The 21,695-nt window shown below is 38.2% G+C and overlaps 1 protein-coding gene across 2 annotated transcripts in view; it reads left to right on the top strand.

Moving 5' to 3' along the window:
- The window catches only part of LOC111149343 (signal transducing adaptor family member 1), a 38,190-nt gene that overhangs the window by 13,220 nt on the left and 3,275 nt on the right, over nt 1–21,695 (top strand). Inside the window, exons 3-9 of one of the 2 annotated variants that reach the window (XM_022506338.1) lie at nt 438–551; nt 3,246–3,302; nt 6,100–6,269; nt 7,753–7,881; nt 13,355–13,424; nt 16,259–16,355; nt 17,989–18,345. In XM_022506338.1, the coding sequence (XP_022362046.1) occupies nt 438–551; nt 3,246–3,302; nt 6,100–6,269; nt 7,753–7,881; nt 13,355–13,424; nt 16,259–16,355; nt 17,989–18,023 (672 nt within the window). In that variant the 3' untranslated portion in view covers nt 18,024–18,345. Of the gene's footprint in view, nt 1–437; nt 552–3,245; nt 3,303–6,099; nt 6,270–7,752; nt 7,882–13,354; nt 13,425–16,258; nt 16,356–17,988; nt 18,346–21,695 lie in introns of those variants that run through there. The other variant, XM_022506339.1, reaches the window with a different exon arrangement.

Here is a 21,695-nt window from a genome sequence, read left to right as displayed (position 1 = left end):
CACATCGGGCTCCGTGCTCATCAGGGAGCCTGCTTCTTCCTCTGCCTGTGCCTGCCATTCTGTCTGCCTGTGCTTGCTCTCTCTCCCTCTCTCTCTCTGACAAATAAATAAATAAAATCTTTAAAAAAAAAAAATAGTTTTATGTTTATATCATTTAATTCTTAATAAAGGCTGTGTTTAGCGACTGGCTTGCAAAGTTCCTAAAAATAAAAAATCAGCTCTTTTGAACCTGTATGAGTCAGGTCCAGCACACTGCCACATAATACATTTTCCAGACGCCCTTTTGGTTCAGAAGGGTTGCGACGCCCAGCTGAAAATCAGGGTGTCACACAAGGCACAAATCAGTTGAAGGGAAGAGATGACTTCTGTTCCTGCCTGCCGGACCTAATGTATGTTACCCAGGAAATAATTTAATGAGATTGACTTTATCTTTGCAGTATGTTGACAAGTTAGACCTAATAGACCTCACATGTCTTACGGACCAGAATTCAACTGTAAAGAATTGTGCAAAATTCACCCTTGTTTTGCCAAAAGAGGAAGTGCAACTGAAGGTGAGTAAGGAGAAGCAATTAGTTGGAAACAAGTTGTAGTTATAAATAGCACTGGCCGCTGCACAGCCCAGCAGCTGAGATAAAGAGGAATTCTAAGAGGAGCTGCCAAGTCTCATACTTTGTTAATATTTCTTGCTTTTTGCCAAAAACTGCAGTTTTCTAAATAGGGATTTGAAAGGGCATGTTCCCTTGTTTAGTATACAAGCACGTTGAAACCATATACTTCTGTCCTCCAACAAAGTCAGAGATCCCATCTGGTGTTTTTAAAAAGTTGTTCTTGAATTGACATTCACCAACTTCCCAGATGAATCTGAGACACGTCCAACATGATACATGTTGAGAACCACTAAATTAGAAAAACCCATATTTCACAAATCGAGACACATTTTGCAAGGCAGTTGGCCTATAGTATTCAAAAATACCACTGTAAGAAAAGCCAAAGGAACACTGGACACCTGTTGCCAGTTTTGGAAATTGGAGTGTGACAACTATATGTGATGTGTGATCCTGGATTGGATCCTGTATTAGAAAAGGAAAAAAATGATAAAGAACATTATTGTTACAGTTAGGAAAACTCCAAAAAGAACTGTGTGCTAGATATACACAGTGAAACGGTATTCAACTCATCCAACTCTAAACCTCACAGGAGCAGAGATCTCGTTTGTTAAAGTTGTCACCGTACACCCAGAACTTCCATAGAAAAAATGTTTTTCTTGAATGGACATTCAAAGTGAGCCAATTAAAATCAGCCAACAACTATAGTAATAGCATGGAGAGAATGCCTTGGCGTTGAATAAGATGTTGGAGTTGGTCTTGCAAGCTCTGGTCATAAGATTCACAGAACCATAGTCTCCACTTGAAGTGATTGCAGTGACCTGTGGTCAGCCGTGGTCCGGGAGCAGGTGATCCTCTTTCTGACCTGTTATCAGAGGGACCATAGTAACCCACCACTCCGTCACAGTGCCTATGTCATTCATATCATTTCCTCACCTAGGTATTTTATCAGCTCATATCATCACAAGAAGATGGGTGAGTAGAGCACAATAAGATTGTTTTTTAAGATTTTATTTATGTGTTTTGAGAGAGAGAGAAAGCACGAGTGGGGGAAGGGGAAGGAGGGGAGAGAGAGAGAATCTCAAGGAGATTCCACACTGACAGGGAGCCTGATGCCGGGCTCGATCCGTGACTCCCACGACCTGAGCCAAAATCAAGAACTGAACGCTTAATGGACTGAACCACCCAGGCACCCCAGTACAATAAGATTTTTTGAAAGAAAGATCACATTCACAGAACTTTTATTACAGACTATTGTTATAATTGTTTTATTACATTATTGTTGTTAATCTCTTACTGTGTCTAATTTATAAATAAAACTTTATCATAGGTATGTACCTATAGGAAAAAAACATGGCGTATATATAGTGTTCAGTACCATCTGTGGTGTCAGGCCTCCACTGGGGATCTTGCAATGTATTCACACAAATAAGGGAACTGCTGGACTAGAAATCATTTTACTTAGGAAATCTAGGGCCTGCCCCTAACTCTGAGCCTCAGAATCTTTGTCTTAAGCAAGCTTCGCACATGATTCTGATGCGGTGGTTAAGAACACAAGATTGGAGTCAGAAACCTACGGTTGATTTCTGGCTATTTTATTCATTAGCTGTGTAACCATAGGCAAGTCACTTAACCTCTTTATGCCTTGGTTTCTTCATCCAGAAGTAAGTCTTTACTCAGATGTAACCCTCTTACTGAGATCTGCCTGAACCGCTTTATTAAAATTGCAATCCTTTTCTCATCCCTGAACCCCTCAAGACATTCCCAATATCTTTTACACTGCTACACATTTTATTCTCCCATTTAATTCCTTCTGAAGCTTTACCATTTACTCACAATTATATTTATGACTTATTATTCCTTGCTAGACCCCAAATTTCATCAGAACAAGGATTTTTATTTTGTTCTCTGATGCAAACCAGTACCTAGAATAGTGTCTAGAACTTAAAGGCACTCAATAAATATGCTAAATGAGCAAATCCATAAAATAAAAATTTTAAAACTTTTGCAGAGTTGCCATGAAGATTAAATCAGTTAATACATGGAAGTACTTAGAGCTGCCATGTAGAAGTACTTAACAAATATTGGCTGCATTAGTAGGATTTAGAGTTAAGAACCGGAAATTTTTCCTTAAAAATTTCCTTAAAAAAACTACATTGGTCTTACCCAGTTGCCCCAAACTTAAAGCCAGTCAGTGTTAAATACCAATGGCGGGGGGGTGGGGTGGGAGGGACCATTAATTGACATATTGTGGAAATAAGTGTCCTAACATTTACATTTTTTGGAGTTAAGTAAGTTTGTATAATTTTACTTGTTGAGGAAGCAAACAGCTCAAAACTATATACTTGCGACAAAAGAAAATAGTATTGAAATTTCATAACAAATGCACATTAACAGTTTTAAGCAAGAAAGAAAGTGATTTGTTTCTTCCTTTCGACTAAAGTGCTTTAAAAAATTACAACTGACTTTTTAAAACAATGTGCTTCAATAGAAGAATATGGATTTTGTCAATCTTGCCGGGTTTTGAGACTTAGAAAACAACTGTACGAAATTCTAAAGTTATTTGAAGTTAATAAAAGTATGAATGTTTACATTCATGTCTTTTCTTCTTTTGTCTTTGTCTTTTGTCTTCCTCTTTAGACAGAGAACACAGAAAGTGGGAAAGAATGGAGAGGCTTCATTCTTACAGTAACAGAGGTACGTAGGAAAGACCTTACTTTTGATTGATTCATAAATTCAACAACTATTTACTGGACACTGACTATGAACCATACAGAGTGAAAGAGGTCAAAGATACAAGAATTGAAAAGAGGAGATATAAACCCTTACACTTATTCATGAAATTTATATTTTTATCAGGTGGATGGAAAGGAAGAAAGAAAATGAACAAGATAAATTAAAACTGTGATAATTGTTATGTCGAAAGTAAACAGGGCCTTGTGCTAGCTAGAGAGCTACAGGTGGTCGGGGAGATCTACTTTTTGGTCCTATCCCTTGACACAGTGGTCCTTTCTAATGCTAATATCTGTAGCTTACATCACATCTTCCAAAACTACTTTCTAATTCATTTAATACATGTTTATAAAATGCTAAGAGATGAATATTGTGAATGACATAAACAATATAACAGAGAGCCCATCAAAATGAAAATTCACCTTTTAAACATTTGCTTAGTGAGTCTTAAGACAAAGCAATGCTTACATGTTCAACTCCGCGGCATCTTATCAGAGACAAATAGTAAAACCAACAGTTTACAGTTAACTGTTATAGCACGATCTCCACCATTATTTTAAATGAAGATACTGTAGTGACTGTCTTATAAATGTGAGGGCCTTTGAGAGCCAGCCCCTGAAAGAGCACCATGTTCTGATGCTTTTAGAGGAGAAGAAAACTTTGTATGTTTATTACAGTCAGTTAAATCCAGACTCTGTCCAAAGCTAGCTCTTAAGTGAAGGCTTTGCAGTCCCACGAAATACACACCGCACTTGACCGAGATGACAGATGCTGGTTCTTCAGGGCAGCCAATAACAGGTAAAAGTTGGACTTCCCTATGCAGGGAAGTCACAGGAGGCTAGAAAAGGGGGCTGGTTAAAGATGTGAAAGGCATGCTGACTTGTGACGAGGAAGAAACTCTTGGGGAAACTGCATCAGTGTTGTGGAAAAGAGACATCGTGTGGCATGGCACTTCTTACACGGAGATCCAAGTCCTCCAAGGGCATGTGAGTAGTTTGAAGGAGAACACTAAAACCACTGGAAAGCCTTGGGGGTGCATCTTCCTGACACACTAATTATTTTGGGAAAAAAAACGTTCTTAGCTTTTTTCTTTGAGGTAAGGATAAAAAGCATTGTTTTCATATTAACGTGTACATAGATATATATAGAATACAAAATACAATTCACTTGAACTTCCAAGAGAAGAAAAATTATTCTTCTTTTTTTTTTTTTTTTTTTTTAAGAGAGAGAGAGAGAGAGCGCGCGCACAGGAGAACACAAGCAGGCAGAGGCAGAGAGAGTAGCAGGTTCCCCACTGAGCAAGGAGCCCGATGCAGGACTCGATCCCAGGACCCTGGGATCATGACCTGAGCTGAAGGCAGCGGCTTAACCCACTGAGCCACCCAGGCGTCCCGAAAAATTATTATTCTTTAATTTTGTGTTCTGTAAATGTTGTTTTTTATTGTGTTCCCTGAACACTCTGTGTATATTCACACCTTGCTATTGTTAGAGGAGAACTTTACCAGAAGCTTGAGAAACACAGATTGTAGTTGAAAGAGCAGAGAATTTGCTTTTGAATTAAATAAACTGGAGGTTGAGCCCACAATTTTCTAGCTGTATGACCCTGGACTAGTTATTTAATCTTTCTGAACCTTTTTTTTTCTACTTGGAAGTAAAGATAACAATATCTTTATTATAGTATTGCTGTGAGGATTTGGAATAACCCAATGCTTGGGACGTAATAGGCGATGGATAAGCAGTAGTTTTTCATTAGTTTCACCTCATTCTATTATTTTTTTTAAGATTTTATTTATTTATTTGACAGAGAGAGGGATCACAAGTAGGCAGAGAGGCAGGCAGAGAGAGAGGGGGAAGCAGGCTCCCCGCTGAGCAGAGAGCCCGATGTGGGGCTCGATCCCAGGACCCGGAGATCATGACCTGAGCTGAAGGCAGAGGTTTTAACCTACTGAGCCACCCAGGCTCCCCACCTCATTCTATTATTTTTTCCTGGATTGGTATATAAGGAAATAACTTTACTGATTATTAGTTTAGTTATTCAGAAGAATAACTTTTTGGTTGTATACCCTTATTACGTTTTTATTTCAAATGTCATATATATGCATATATATAAGATAGAAACAATAGGATTAATAAGAACATGTAAATAGGTCATAAGGAGATGTAAACCCAGGGTATAAATATCAGGAGGGCATAGATTGCTCAATCCAAAATATCTCTCCAGAAAAGGTCAACCAAATGAAGTAGGGTAGTATCATAATCTTAATGTGTGAATGTCAGTTTGAAATAGACACACAAAAACACCAGTATGGACCTTTGACTACCAATTCTCAGTCATCTGATGAAGAGTTCCATTTCTACTCTGTGTTGTCATATGGCGGGGGGAGCTAATCCCAGGTTAGCTGTGGGAGAACACGGCACCTTGCAGGTGCTCTGGGGTTTCCCTGGCAGCAAGAACTAGTGAACTCAGCATGAACAACGAGAGTCAGTCGTTACTTGAATTAGCTTGTAGTGCAAGGTGGGTATACTGCGCTGTGTGCCAGGCTAAAAGGAACACTTCTAGGAAGATTGGGCACCGTGCGCAGGTTAGAGTTCTTTGGTTGGTTTGGAGGCAGTTAAGACCCCAAGATCCTCTATTCACGATTCTGTCCCTCCATCTGTATCAGATAACTGAAGCCCCTGAGAACCCCAACGGTCTCCTTGTCGCTAACACCAGTCAGTCATTCTGCTGTCCTTGTTTGCCGACTGCTTTCTTTGGTTTCAGCTGTCAGTTCCCCTACACGTGTCCCTCCTCCCTGGGCAAGTAATTCGACTGCACGAAGTCCTAGAGAGAGAGAAAAAAAGGAGGATTGAGACAGAGCAGACCCCGAGCTCAGCTGTGGAAAAGAAGGAACCGACCGAAGATTATGCAGATGTACTGAGTCCAATGCCAGCGTAAGTGCACCACAAACTCTGGGGTTTGTCACTGGATTGTTAATATTAATTTCTAATTATCAAAGAGAGTGAGCCCTTGACCTCATTCAAGCGGGGACAGTAAGCTGTCTTGTGGATGAACATTACATCTCTGAGGAGACGCCACAGTTCCTCTTCCGTGTCATGATCAACAAGAAGCAAAATATAGGTTTGGGCCAGCCTCTTACCACACAGGAAATCCCTTTCCACCCACACCTTTACACTAAATATTTTTTCCCGAAGCTCAAACCTAAATAAAAACTGCTATGTAGAAAGAAGGAAAAGATTTTTTTTTTCCACCATGCAACTCCATGATGGACTGATTTTCTGTCGGAAAATTATACCAAAGAATTTGAAGTCTCTGAATGTTCTGTTCACTTGTCCTGTCACTGAGTGGTCACGGAACTTGTACTTCAGGAAGGCCAAGTATAAAATGTGTAAGGTGGTGTTGGGGAAAAGAAGAGGCACAGACAGGCCCAAGTCAGCAACACTTTTATTTTCTACTCTTAACTTGCTGTAAATTGTGACTAAGATGGTGAGGTCTTTCCTCCTGGAACGGTGGTCTTCTTGTCCAGGAATCTTGTCCTGGTACCACCCGTGACATCAGCTTCTCACATATAGTCTAGCTGTACCATACTTGCCGAAACCTGCCTACCGTCACGTTCCACTGAAACCAGTGACATCTGATGGACTGATGGGTTAGAAGTCACAAAGACTGCTTCTTTTTCTCTTTTCCTCCATACAAGTAATATGCATTTATTACAGCCAGATAAAAAGAACGTTACAATCATCCTTTGTCTTACCAGTCAGACATATTCACTGTTAACATTTCAGGGTATGGCATATCCTGCCAGATATTTCTCTGTTGATAAAACAGACCTTTCATTGACCACAATATTTACTATAAAAATGGGAAGGGCTTTCTTAAAAATGTTACACACTAAAAATAACACCAATGCCATTAGAATGTCATATTATACCCAAGGGAGTGAATTCAGACATACCCTTAAGTACCAGTTATTTAAAACAGACCATACAAGAGAAACATATAAAGAAATGCTTTGTGTCCCTGAAGAGAAACCACCAATAAATGTTATTTTTGCAAGAGCTTATTATAAACTGAGATTAAGAACTGGGAATACAGTATTAATTCTTATCTTAGATTTTTAGATGGTACTGGTGATTACATACTGACCAAGAGATAACTTTTCAGGTCTTCTTTGGTTAAAGAAAGAGGTTTGGAGGGATGAGGGAGTAAAGGCCTTAAGCATAAAGTGTATTTAATAGTGGCCAGGATTGTAATAACAGTAATTATACAATTGTAATTACAATAATAAAGCCAGGAATTAAGAAAAGTTAATAACTGCAGCTCTTAGAATTAGTTTTGTAGCATTTTTCAAAGTAATGATCTTCATCAGTTAAAAAAAAAAATCCTTTTTTTTTTTTTTTTGTCTCACCTCTGTAGATGTTTTTATACTGTGTCCCGAAAAGAAGCAACTGAGATGCTTGAGAAGAACCCTTCTTTGGGAAATATGATCCTGAGACCTGGTAGTGACAGCAAAAGCTACTCCATCACTATCCGGCAGGAGATAGAGTATGTTTAATTAAAAAAAGTATGGAATTGTTAAAAGCATGGTATCACTTTAGAAAGCAAAGTTGCACAAGTTGCACAAGATCACCACCTGCTATGTGTTCTGTTGGGGCTAAAAATATAAACATAAGAATAGGGAGAGAATGTTATAGAAGCAGAGCCAAGGCTCATATCTGCAGTAGGAAGAATGGGCAAATTACTTTGATCCTGGGTATAATTCTCTCACTCATTCATTCATTTCACACATCTTTATTGAACGACTATTATGAGAACAAGTAATATTCTAGATACTGAGGATGGACTGGTGAACAAAAGAACAATGTAAGGAGTCTACATTCTTATAAGGCAACATGGACTGTAAATAAATGCCTAACTAAAAAATCATATGTATAGTAATAAGGACTACAGAAGAAAATTAAATAGGATGAGGGAGATGGGAACACTGAGAGATGATTTATAGAGAAACATTTTCCGATTGCTATTGTTTTAATACAGAGTGGTCAGGGAAGGCCTACTTTATTGGCTAACATTTAAGCAGGGTCCTGATGGAAGTGAGGGAACAAACCAAGCCAGTATCTAGGACAAGAGCACTTGAGGCAACAAATGCATATGCCTAGAGACAGGAGAAGGCTCAGTTTGTTCAAAAACAAAAAGAGGTCCCTGTGATTGCAATGCAGTGAGCAGGCAACCAGTGCTAACGAGATTCCAGAGTGAGGGGGGAGCGAGTGATCACTCTGAGCCCTGCGTGTCGCTGAGGGACAGTTACATACTCTGAACGACACGAGAGGCCACTGGACTGTGATGCATGAAGAAGTGACATAATTGACATCCATATAAAGGACAACTTGGAGCTTCTTGTCAAGGTTAAGAATTTCTTTCTGGTAAAATGGTTTACCTTTGATGAAGTCAGTAATACTTACTTGCAGTAGTTGATTTTTCCATGTAGCTAAGGTGGTTGGATCTGCTAAGGTCCACTCCAGCTCTGAGTCTTTGAAATCTTGCATGTCAATAAATAAGTACTCCACGTTATTAACACTTTGACAAATGATAATGAAATTAAAACATTAGGACATTTTTTGTCCTAAGTGAAAATGTTCAATAAGTAATTATCTTTCATATAAAAGCATAACCAGAACTTTGACTCTTTAATTTGCTATTCTTTCTGGGGATAATATTCCATGAATTATTTTAGCTGTAACGTATCTGTTGGTGCATCTGTTTACCAGTCAGTCCACTATAAATATCAGTAATTCTAAATATATTAAATATGAAGACACTGACAATGGATAAAGGCAGTAAAAAGAAAGTAATTACAATGCACCATGGTCCAACAAGCTTCATCACTTGCCAGTTACTCCATATAAACAAAAACGCATCTTTAGACACCAGACGTGTGCCCTGAATGGACGGCAAGAATGTTAAGAGGCATATCAGGTCCCGGTTCTGTGTGTTAAGTGAGAGAGCTCTGTGTGTGAGTATGTGTGTTTGATTTTCCATAATGAATACCTATGTCAACTTAACCTTCTTATTGTTTTATTATTTTTTATTATAAAGACTGACATTTGGAGTTAATATATTTTCAACTAATATGGTAGAATATCACAGATTACTCAATTTTAATTTATTTGCTTTATAATTCAATTGGCTCTTTTGAAACAAATCCAAAAGAAATAAAAATTGTGACTGCCCTCACATATAAGTGAGCTTAGAAGAAATGCTGGGAGAACAGTGAATTTTTCTGTTGGGTACATCCTGGTCAAGGAGCTTATTCTTTTTCAGGGTTTTAGGAAATTGAATTGAGTATGCCTTTAAAACTTAAGAGCATATAAAACGGAATTAAAATCCATTTCTCAGATTTTGTTTTAAAAAGAAATTTAACTGCTGGAAAGCTAAATCACACAAGGGAGTGATAAGCTTTTTTCCCCTCATTTTTTTCTTTTTCTTGGTTGGATTGAGCGTTTGATCTATTAGCATGTGAACCCTGCATTATTATTCTGTATGAAATGAACAAAGTCCCTGAGACCTAATGACTCTTTAAAGACCACATATTTTCTGCACAATAGCAACCTGATCTTTTTAAGATGGTCTAAATTAGCCCAGCTTTTGCACCTTATTTTCTGTAAACGTGAGCTATCAGAAATAACAGCGCTTTCTGATGTCGATGTGGTTTTTGACCGAGTGCAATGAGTTTCTATACTTAGGATATGAACTGACCGTCACAGTTTTTACTTATATCTCTATGGTATTTAAGCTATATTTAAACTCCTAAGAAAGAGCCTGGCAAAGAAATTCATATCAAACTTCTATAATTGTAATTTTAGTAAAATCACTTCCATTTTGAGTTCATATAAAAATTCATGCTTTTGTACAACTGATGGTCCTAAAAACGTAACATTTCATAAAACGAATCTTTCTCCCCACAAAACTTCATATTTTTTTAAAAGATTTTATTTATTTATTTGACAGAGACATGGAGAGAGGGAACACAAGCAGGGGGAGAGGGAGAGGGAGAGGGAGAAGCAGGCTTCCTGCTGAGCAGGGAGCCCGATGTGGGGCTCGACCCCAGGACTCTGGGATCATGACCTGAGGTGAAGGCAGATGCCCAACCAACTGAGCCACCCAGGTTCCCTCAAAATAGAACTTTTAGAAGCCTAGATTTCATATCTTCTGTTTAACAGGGTAGCCGTTACAGAGAATAGTAGAGTGTTACCTTGTTAGACTGTAGAGCTTAATGTAAAGACTTTGACAAAAAATCTAGACGATTAGGAAGCACCTGAACACAGGTGGGTAACAACCCACAGGACCAACTCATTCTCTTACAGGTTGTAGGAGAAATGTGCAGCCATGCAAATTTAGGTGTGTCTGGCAAAATACTAGCTGAAAAGGATGGACTAGTTTACAAAGCAGTGCTTGAAAGTAAAATTATCTCCATCAGTTAACAAAGCAGCTGTAGGAGGGAAGATTGTAGTTCTTGGGAAGAAGCAAAAGTCATTCAGTGCCCAATTATCAGGTGACCCTCTCCTGATGTAAAATACCTCACTTTACCCAACCCAGTGGTGTGTGAATTCATAAGACAGAGCTATTCTTACAACAAACTTAGTGGTTTGGCTTTGTTTTCTTAAAATTGTTATGGCTACATGGCAAGCTAGTAGTATATATATACTTTGGAAAGCCATTAGCCAAGGAAACAGTAGAAAATATTGACCCCAAATTAATGCCTTTGCAGAAATTTGGGTAAGAAGCTAAATACACGTATTTATATCACATTTAAGACCACACACTTGTTGAAAGACAGGTTACTTCTTTTTTGAGGTCATAATCAGGAAACCTCAGTATAGAAAATTTTTTCATTTTTTCCTCTATCTTTATTTCTCGGGAAAAACAAAACAAAATATGAAAGAAAAGCAAAGGTCTTAAATGAGATTCAAAGCCTAAGCGACTTCAACGGAATTTTTTTTTCTACCTTACTTTCTGCTCCAGACCTCAGTCCTTTTAGTCAAAAGTTCCAAGAGAGTCTGTTAATCTTTGCTGCTTTTCCTCCCACAGCTTTGTCATGAATAATGATGATGATGATATAATAGTCATTACTAACAATGATCATTGGCATCACTTCCAGGGTACCATTTGAGGGTGCTGAGCTAGGTGCTTGACAAGCATTTCCTTCAGGCACAGTAAAAACTGACACCATTTTTTCCATGTTTTATAAATGAAGCAGCTAAGCCTTAAAGAAGCTACTAAGTTAAAATGATAAATTTAAAACGTAGTAAAAAGAGTTATAATTTGCGACATGTCTACATGTGCAAGATACTGTGCTAAGGACTTTTCAGACATTAATTCACAACAGTCCTGTGAGGAACGGGATTACCATCTCCATTTTATAGATGAAGAAATGAAGGCTGAGAACTTACACATAGAACCAGAATTTGAACCTCAATCTTTCTGGTGATAAAGATCATGCCCTTCAAGCTTTCTGTCAGTCTTCCAAGGAATAAGAATCACTTGTTTCATAAAAATATAGGAGATCTAATTGGAAAGGATGAGAGATTTCAAAAGTAACTATGTGATTATCAAAGTCTTTTTCAGGTAGGGATAAAAATAAAGCCAGAGCCAGTCACTCCAGAAGAAGGTACTTGTAAGACCTTCGTCCAAAAATGTTTCCTTTACCAGTCTGCTAGTGATTCCTGAAGGATTAGCAATCAAGAATACTTTTTATTTTTAATTATTTTTTAGGAGTTTTAGTTTTTAGTTTTTAGTATTTTCTAGGAGTTTAGGAGTTTTAGTTAGGTTTTATCCCATGTCTTAAAAGTAAAGTTCTAGAATAAAACACTAGAATAAAATTATTAGCTGTTTTCCAATGACACTCAATTGAGAGAATATTGGGATAGAATGGTAGATGAGGAAAAAGTCCCTTGAAAAGAATTGTAGTTCAGTCCTAGAGGATGTGACCGATAAGTGGAGAGACGGGTGATAAAGAAGGTGGGGGGCCCTGCCAACAAACTCAACCTGACAGACAGCTTTGGACTGCTTCTGTAAATCGGACAGATGTTGAATTAGTTTCTCTTTCAAGCAAATGGCAGTGTAATAAATGCTTTACATTTTTCAACATTAGAAAAACTCTTGGTCCTGACACTGTTGTCACATGAATCAAAAGAATTCAAGGCAAACATTTTTACTTCTGCTCTCAGTATAAATTAATTGTAGCCAATAGCACTATAAGATGGGCTTGTAGTATTTTCAAAATTCAGTTTCATAAATATTGTGTGCCTAATGCTGGAAGACAAAGGTGAATAGATTGTGCTTCTTGTTCTTAATCAATTCTAGTTAATAAAATATCATGTGTTTAGGGTGGTAATAATTTAAAGCTATGTGACCATAGAAGAGGAAACATTACACTTCATCTACTGTGCTCACCTTCTCCCGGAGCATTTTCCAGATCTCTAAGTCAGCCTGAAGTGAGCAGATATCTAAGGTGGTCTGTGAGTTAGCAGGAAGAACGGCCATTCAGGGATTTCTCATTGGAATAGTGATGACGTAGAATAGAAAGTAATTTGCTTTCAGTAATTCTTTCTACTTTCCTTTTAATCTAGAGAATAAAAATCTAATTTGTACGTACCTACTTAGGATATTATAATGTTGCCTGCTTTGTAAATTACTGGCTTTAAAAATGATAATTTCTGCCTGAAAGATTTTCAGCTCTTGATTCCTTTTTTCCTGTTATCCATCACCCACTCGATGACTCAGAATCCCTAATGTATAACCCCTCCAAAAACAGACATAGAGAACTGGGAAAATAACAAAATGAAAACCACCATTTTAAAGTTTTTTATTTTTATCATTATTATTTTTTTTTGCCTAACTACAGAAATGGGAATGTAGGTTTTATTATAGAGGAGATATTTTATATTCACTTTAGTTTGATTTGATCCAATAGTATATTCAAATGGAGAATAAACCTTTTTTTTTTTTTTAATTTTAGCATGCCAAGAATCAAGCACTATAAAGTGACGAGTGTAGGAAAAAACTACACTATTGAACTGGAAAAACCCGTAAGTAGCTATTTCCTTGTTTTTGAGGAATTTTCTCCACTTTTTCCCAAATCTACCTTATAGAATTCAAAGAAAGGTGGAAAAGCAGACCCCTTGCCCAGGAACATAGTGTGGTGAGAAGCAGCCATGTGAAGGAGCCCCGAAAGTGGCAGAGATCCAGGGGGAGACATGAGATAGAACAGGTGGATGCGGAGGCTCAGGAGAGACTCTGCTAACAATTCTTTCTACTTTTGTTTCCCTGTAATCTTTATCAATATGATTATTTCAGGGAGGGAAGATTTTTTCTTAAACGCCTGTTTTCCATCCTCCAATGATACGTATTTCAATGTGATTATTTCTAATGGGGGACAAAAAATCTGTGAATGCCTAGTCTTCTAATACCCATCATGCAGAAGTTCAGAAATCCCACTCATACTAGCAACATAATCATGAAGAAACAGTCCCTTCCTGGTCTGCAACCCCTCTCAACGGTACCGTGGGGCTCATGATATAATCACTAGGTCACGGTATTAGGCAGACAGCTAAGTACCTCACATGTATCACTTAATTTAATCTTCACCGTGACCCTGAGGGATGCCTATGATACAGGTGGGGAAAACTGGTACTTACACTCATCTCAACCAATGAAAATGTAGTGATGTGGGCTATGGTCCAGGTGCCAGAAAAAGGGAATTTAGTTCTGTGATCTTAGGCTGCAGCAGTGGGAAGACTGGACTGGGGAAGTGATATCACATAAATGGAACTGACGAGTCTTGAAGATATTTATTTTAACATCTTTAAAATTGAGCTTTTAGTGCCTCTGCCTCTTCAAGCCCATTGTGTTGATTAGATGGACAAAGGGGCAGTCTGGCTGAATTTTTATGGTTTTTTTTTTTTCTTTTTTTAACAAAGACTTTATTTGTCAGAGGGAGAGAGGGAGCGCACCAGCAGAGGGAGTGGTGGGCAGAGGGAGTAGCAGGCTCAACTGAGGAGGGAGCCTGATACGGAACTCAGTCCCACGACCCAGGATCATGCATGACCTGAGCTGAAGGCAAATGCTCAACCGACCCAGGCGTCCCTGAATTTTTTATGTTTAGACCCTACTTCTTAGAATGCACTAGTGACTTTTGACAAGAGGAGAGAAGCTGATGACTCATACAGCTCACCTCCCTCTTTGCCATAAATGCCTCCCTGAGCTCCTCGGCTCTCAGGTCTGTGCCTGCTGGGGCTTTTTCAAAAATTCTAATGAGGGAAACAAACAACTAGATTGCTGAAGGATAACATAAATAACCAACTGACCGGAAGCAACAGTCAGGGAAGAAGAAGGTGCCTCTGTGACTGGTGAACTGGGCTCATTTCTCTGTAATTAGCCTGAACAGGCCCCAATATGAGGAAAGTTAACTGCCTGGACTGTTCTTTCACCTTTCACACTCCCCTCCCTTAGCCCTCAACCAGGTTGACATTTTATGAATTCCAGGGGAATTCAGGTTTAGCCTGATTTTACTTGTATAAAAATATTGGTTTGGGGGTGGCAAGCCATTTCAGCTACTCCTGGCCAAGTAAACTATCCTGTTACAGTGAGATATTAAAATGGTAAATTCTCTGGCTTTAAGGGTTCTTTAGTTTCAAACAGAAGAAACCAAATAACTAGCTCAAGTAAAGACAGATTTAAGAACATAGGAAGCCCATGAAATGACTGGACAGCTGGAAGACCTCCAGGGACTAGGAAGCAGTTACTTGTACAGCTGACCCTTGAACAACATAAATGCGTGGGTCCAATTACATGTGGGTTTTTTTTTTTCTTTTGATAAATACAGAATAGTACTGCTAAATATACTTCTCTTGTGATTTTTCTTTTTTTTTTTTTTTGTAGAGATTTTATTTATTTGACAGAGATCACAAGTAGGCAGAGAGACAGGCAGAGAGAGAGGAGGAAGCAGGCTCCCTGCTGAGCAGAGAGCCTGATGGGGGGCTCGATCCCAAGACCCTGAGATCATGACCTGAGCCGAAGGCAGAGGCTTAACCCTCTGAGCCACCCAGGCGCCCCTCTTGTGATTTTTCTTAATATTTCCTTTTCTCTGGCTTACTTTATTGTAAGGATACAGTATATAATAATGCATAACATACTAAATATGTGTCAATTAACTACGTTATTGGGAAGGCTTCTGGTCAATGGTAGGTTGTTAGTATTTAATTTTGGGAGGAGTCAAAAGTTATTATGCGGATTTTTGAGTGCAGAGTGGGTGGCATCCCTAACTCCTGTTGTTCTAGTGAGAACCTTCTGATTAGGAACCTGCTCTTCTTCCAGGTTCCTCTCCTCAAGTTCAGACTTTAGGAAGGGAGTATTTTCTGGCCTGAGTCACATTCTCATGCAAAAACTAGGAAAGTGCAGAGAACCAAATTATTGTCCACCAAAATATATCCCACGGTGGGGGGGGGGATTTCTCAACAGGGAATTAGATATTATAAAAGAGAAAAAAATGCATGGGTGGGAAACACTGGCCATTCAGTACCTTGTTGAAGTGAAGTATTGACATGTTTTACTAAAGATCAGGAAATTCACAGTAATCTTCATTAAATTTCATATGACCTGGGGCACCTAGGTGGCTCGGTCATTAAGAGTCTGCCTTCCGTTCATGTCATGGTCCCAGGGGCCTGGGATTGAGCCCCGCATCGGGCTCCCTGCTCAGCAGGAAGCCTGCTTCTCCCTTTCCTACTCCCTCTGCTTGTGTTTCCTGTCTCGCTGTGTCTCTGTCAAATAAATAAAATCAATCTTAAATTTTTTTTTCACATGAGCTTTTTTTAACTCTCTTCACATGGATGACACTGAGCCTTCTCTCACTCTCTTCGTACAGGTAACACTCCCAAACCTTTTCAGTGTCATTGATTATTTCATGAAAGAGACTCGAGGAAATTTACGACCATTTATATATTCAGCTGATGAAAACTTTGGTATGTTCTTCACTTCATTGCTGTATTAAGGAAAGCAAAACAAAACAACCCTCCCCCACCAACCCCCATATATGATTTGTAATACCAACGAGGTAGGAATGTAGTTCAGCTTTTAAATTTATCTATTTGTAAGTCATTTTATCATTAACCCTATGAAACTAAGAGAGGACCAATATATTCTGGTGGCCCATTCTAGAGAAAGAAAAGTCATAGGCATGTATTTTGTGTCTAATTTCATCATCATTCTAATTGGTTTTCTTTTTAAAGATTTTTTATTTATAATATGGAGAATGAGAAAGAGAGAGGACAGGGGGAGTGGCAGGCAGAGAGAGAGAGGGGGAAGAATGCTTTCCTCTGAGCAGGGGCTCTGATGCGGGGCTCAATCCCAGGACCCTGGGATCATGACCTGAGCCGAAGGCAGACACTTAGCTGATTGAGCCACCCACGTGCCCTTCTACTTGTCTTTATCAAATAAGTTCAGAGATAAGACAAAAAACCATACTCATATATAGAGTCTTGGAAACCAAACGGGATTTAAAAGTATGATCTGTTAACAACATCAAATGCCCTAGTCAGATTAAAATGGATGAAGATGGAATTGGCCCTCCGGGGGTAGATGATTTGAGGGAGAGGCTAATTCCACCATAAAGGCAGAGGCCTGAGTGTCAGATAACAAAATAAGTCTCTGTTCCTACAGGTTATGAGGGAAAACAACTTTGTTTGGCTACCTGCATCATAGCATATCTGAAAAGTCTGATTAAATTTAAAAAGTCACAACTTTAAAAGTCCAAAGTTGAAAACATATGAATCTTGTGATGCCAAATAAATAAAATGAGTCTGAAGGAACTTTAGGGAAATTGTCCAGTACAGTGTCTCACTGTATATAGGAATCACCTGCACACTCAGTGCAGAAGACATCTCTAAGATGTGACTAGTCAGGGACACCTGGGTGGCTCAGTGGGTTAAGCCTCTGGCTTCTGTTCAGGTCATGAACTCAGTGTCCTGGGATTGAGCCCCACATCAGGCTCTCTGCTCAGCGGGGAGCCTTCTTCCCCCTGCCCCCACCCACCTGCTGTTCTGCCTACTTGTGATCTCTCTCTCTCTCTGTCAAATAAATAAAACCTTAAAAAAAAGAAAAAAAAAAAAGATGTGACCAGTCAGCTTGTTTGAAAATTCCTAATGATGGTCACCTCACTGCTTTTTGAGGCAGCACACTTCACTTTTGATTAGTGCTCATCTTAGAGAATTCTTTAATAGTAAGTCTGAAATATTTCTTCCTTTAACTTCTATGTATTAATCCAATTTCTGGTTTTGGAACAACTCAGGGTTTTAAAAAGCCCATCAAATATAGAAAAGCAGCCAAAATGCACCCCCCTCGCTTAGTCTTTCCCTATCCTCGATAAGTTACTAGTTCCTTCAGCCCTCTTATCACATCTTTAACTTTTCTATATACTAATTTCCGAACATCTCTCTTAAAATATAATTACAGAGGATGAACACATTACTATAGACATGGCCAGAATAATATATTACACAGGCTTAATTCAGGAAAACACCATTTACAGAAATCTATTAACTATTACTTAATATGATTAATATAAGTAGTAACTATTGATACAATTTTTTTTTTCAGAGACTGAAGGATTTCCTGTAACACCTCTAAAATAAAAAAAAAAAAAGTTTAAGGTGATGGTGAATCTGATATAATTTGCTTCATGTCAGTTATCTACTGTTATGTAACAAACCACCCCAAAACATGGTAGTTAAATCGACAACCATTTTATTTGCTCACGATTCTGTGCATTGGCAATTTGGATTGGATTCAGCTGGGCAGTTCCTTTGCTAGTCTCACTTGCTGTCACTTACACAACTGTAACCAGCTGATGGCCTGACCGGGGCTGCGTGTTTCAAGTTGGCCTCATTCACACATCTGGTGCCGGTGGCCAGCTGGAGCTGGCTGAACCACTCTCCTCACGTATTCTCTAATACTTGAGGAGTTAGCTCAGGCTCTCTCATGTGAGATCTGACTTGTTAAGAGGTGAAGCAAACCTCAAGTCCTTGGGCTAGAAATGCTTAGCGTTAAGGATCAAGTATGGCCCTGTTGGAGATTTCAGTATATGTGAAACTGTGAATTGAATAAATGGATCCAAGTGTGATATATCTTATGTACAAAGGCTAAACTTCGTTCTTTCTACAAAATTTAACTTAACATGCAATAAAATTCACTTTTTGGTATACAGTCCAATGAGTTGTGACAACCACCATCAGAATCAAGATACAGAAACCTCAAAAAAATGCCCCGATGTTCTTTCTTTGTAGTCAACCCTTCTTCTCACCCACAATCCCTAGCAACTACAGATGTTTTCCACTCCTATAGTTTTGCATTTTCCAAAATGTCATAAATGGAATCACAGTACAGAAAACTTTTGAGGCTGATTACTTTTATTCATCATAATGTCTAGAGTCACGTAAGTGTTATATTATTAGCTTGTTCTTTTTTATTGTTGAATAGTATTTCACTGTATGGAAGAACTAGTTTGTTTATCCATCCAACAATTAAAATGTATTAGGGTTGTTTCCAGTTTTTGGCAATTACTTACTGAACTATATTAATAGTCAAGTGCAGATTTTTGTGTAAACATAAGTCTTCATTCCACTTGGGTAAAATATCTGGGAATGAGATTATTGGGTTATACGAAAAGAGTCCATCTAACTTTGTAAGAAACTGTGGAACTCTCTTCACAAGCAGGTCTACCTTTTTGCACATCTGCCATTGGTGCTGGAGAGTTGTAGTTGCAAACCTCATCAGCACTTGGTATTGTCATTAACTTTTAAAAAAAATTTTAAGTAAACTCTACATCACACATGGGGCTTGAACTCATGACCCTGAGATCAAGAGTTGCATGCTCGGGGCGCCTGGGTGGCTCAGTGGGTTAAAGCCTCTGCCTTCGGCTCGGGTCATCTCAGGGTCCTGGGATCGAGCCCCGCGTCGGGCTCTCTGCTCTATGAGGAGCCTGCTTCCTCCTCTCTCTCTGCCTGCCTCTCTGCCTACTTGTGATCTCTGTCAAATAAATAAAAATAAAATCTTAAAAAAAAAAAAAAAAAAAAAAAGAGTTGCATGCTCTACCAACTGAGCCAGCCACACACCCTGGTGGTATTATCATTCATAAAAAAAAAAAAAAAAAGTTATTCTAATAAATGTGTAGTGGCATTCTGTGCTTTTAATATGCATTTCCCTGGTGATTATGTTCAGCATCTTTTCATGTGCTATTTGACATTCATTTATCTCCTTTGGTAAAATATGTATTTAAACCCTCTGCCCACATTTTTGTTGGGTTGTTTTCTTGTGGCTGAATTTTGATTATTCAGTACATATTCAGAGTATGCCATTTGTCAGGTATAATTTGCAAATACTGTTTGTTTTTTCATTCTTTTAATAGTATCTTTTGCAAAGCATAAGTTTTAAATTTTTTTTTAAAGATAAGTTTTAAATTTTAATGAAGTAAAAATTATCAATTTTTGCTTCTGTATATAGGTTGTACTTTTAGTGTTGTATCTGAGAACACTTTGCCTAATCTTTTTTTTTTTTTTTAAAGATTTTATTTATTTACTTGACAGAGATCACATGTAGGCAGAGAGGCAGGCAGAGAGAGGGGGGAAGCAGGCTCCCCGCTGAGCAGAGCGCCTGATGCAGGGCTTGATCCCAGGACCCTGGATCATGACCTGAGCCGAAGGCAGAGGCTTTAACCCACTGAGCCATTCAGGCGCCCCTCTTTCCCTAATCTAAGATCACAAACATTTTTCTTCCTATGATTTTTTCTATAAGCGTCAGTTTTGTATTTTACATTATTAGGTCTATGACCCACTTCAAATTAATTTTAAGGGCAGAATTCATTTTATTTGCATTTAGGTATATAATTGTTCGAGCACCATTAGTTAAAAAAAGATTATCTTTTCTTCATTTAAATAGCTTTTGTACCTTTGTGAAAAAAATTAATTTACTGTATTTTTGTGGATCAATTTCCATTGATATATGTTCTTATCCTTTTGCCAATACCACACTATCTTGATTACTGTAGCTTTATAGTAGTTCTTGAAATCAGAAGATATAAATCCAACTTTGTTCTTTTCAAAATTGTTTGGACCAATATAGTTTCTCTGCCTTTTAGCAGAAGTTTTAGAACTAGCATGGTACTTATAGAATATCCTCCAGAGTTTTGATTTGGATTTTGCTGAAGCTTTAAGATGAGTTCAGGGAGAACTGGCATCTTGACAGCATTATCTTCCAATTCAGGAATAATATATCCTTCCAATTAGTTTTTTTTTTTTAATTTCTTTTACAGTTCTTTATAGTTTCCAGCGTATAGATTCTGAACATATTTTGTTAGATTAATAACTATTTAAATTTTGGTGCTATTGTAAATGGTAGTTTTTAACATTTTGGATTCCAATTTTTCGTAATATATAGAAATACACTTTTTATTTGTTGATCTTATAATTCCAAGATTCTATTTGCTACACTTTCATTCATTTCTAAAAGCTTTTTTTTTTTTTTTTTATTTCCTTTTTCATTTTTTTTTTTTTTTCTAAGATTTTACTTATTTGTCAGAGAGATAGAGAGCACAAGCAGGGGGGAGAGGCAGCCAGAGGGAGAAGCAGTCCCCTGCTAAGCAAGGAACTCCAAGTGGAACTTGATCCCAGGACTCTGGGATCATGACCTAAGCCGAAGGCAGACGCTTAACTGACTGAGCCACGCAGTGATTCTTTGCTTCCAGTTTTAAAGGACAAAATATTTCATCTTTCACTAATAAGTATAATATTGGGTGTAGGTTTAAAAAGATGATTTATCAGATTGAGAAAGTTTCCTTTTGTCTGGTTTTGGTATTTATGAAATGCTGTCATTAAAAAAAGAGCTGGGAGGCATTCCTTCTTCTGTGGTGTGGAAAATATTAGTAGAACTGGTTTTTCTTTTTACTTCAGTACTTGGTAGAATTCACCCAATGAGCCATATGGACCTGAAGATTTCTTTGGTGAAGGTTTTTAACTATGATTTCAATTTCTTTAATAGATGTTGGAGAATTCAGATTATCTCTTTTTTCTTGAATGAATTTTTTTTTTTTTTTTTTTTTTTTTTTTTTTTAGAGGAGGAAGCAGGCTTCCTTCTGAGCAGAGAGCCCGATGTGGGACTCGATCCCAGGACCCTGAGATCATGACCTGAGCCGAAGGCAGCGGCTTAACCCACTGAGCCACCCAGGTGCCCCGTTGAATGAATTTTTTTTTTAAAGATTGTATTTATTTATTTGACAGAGAGAGATCACAAGTAGACAGAGAGGCAGGCAG

Source organism: Enhydra lutris, unplaced genomic scaffold, assembly GCF_002288905.1.
Source record: "Enhydra lutris kenyoni isolate GAN:26980312 unplaced genomic scaffold, ASM228890v2 scaffoldscaffold21, whole genome shotgun sequence".
Taxonomy (NCBI): domain Eukaryota; kingdom Metazoa; phylum Chordata; class Mammalia; order Carnivora; family Mustelidae; genus Enhydra; species Enhydra lutris.
This window is presented reverse-complemented; position numbering and strand designations above follow the sequence as displayed.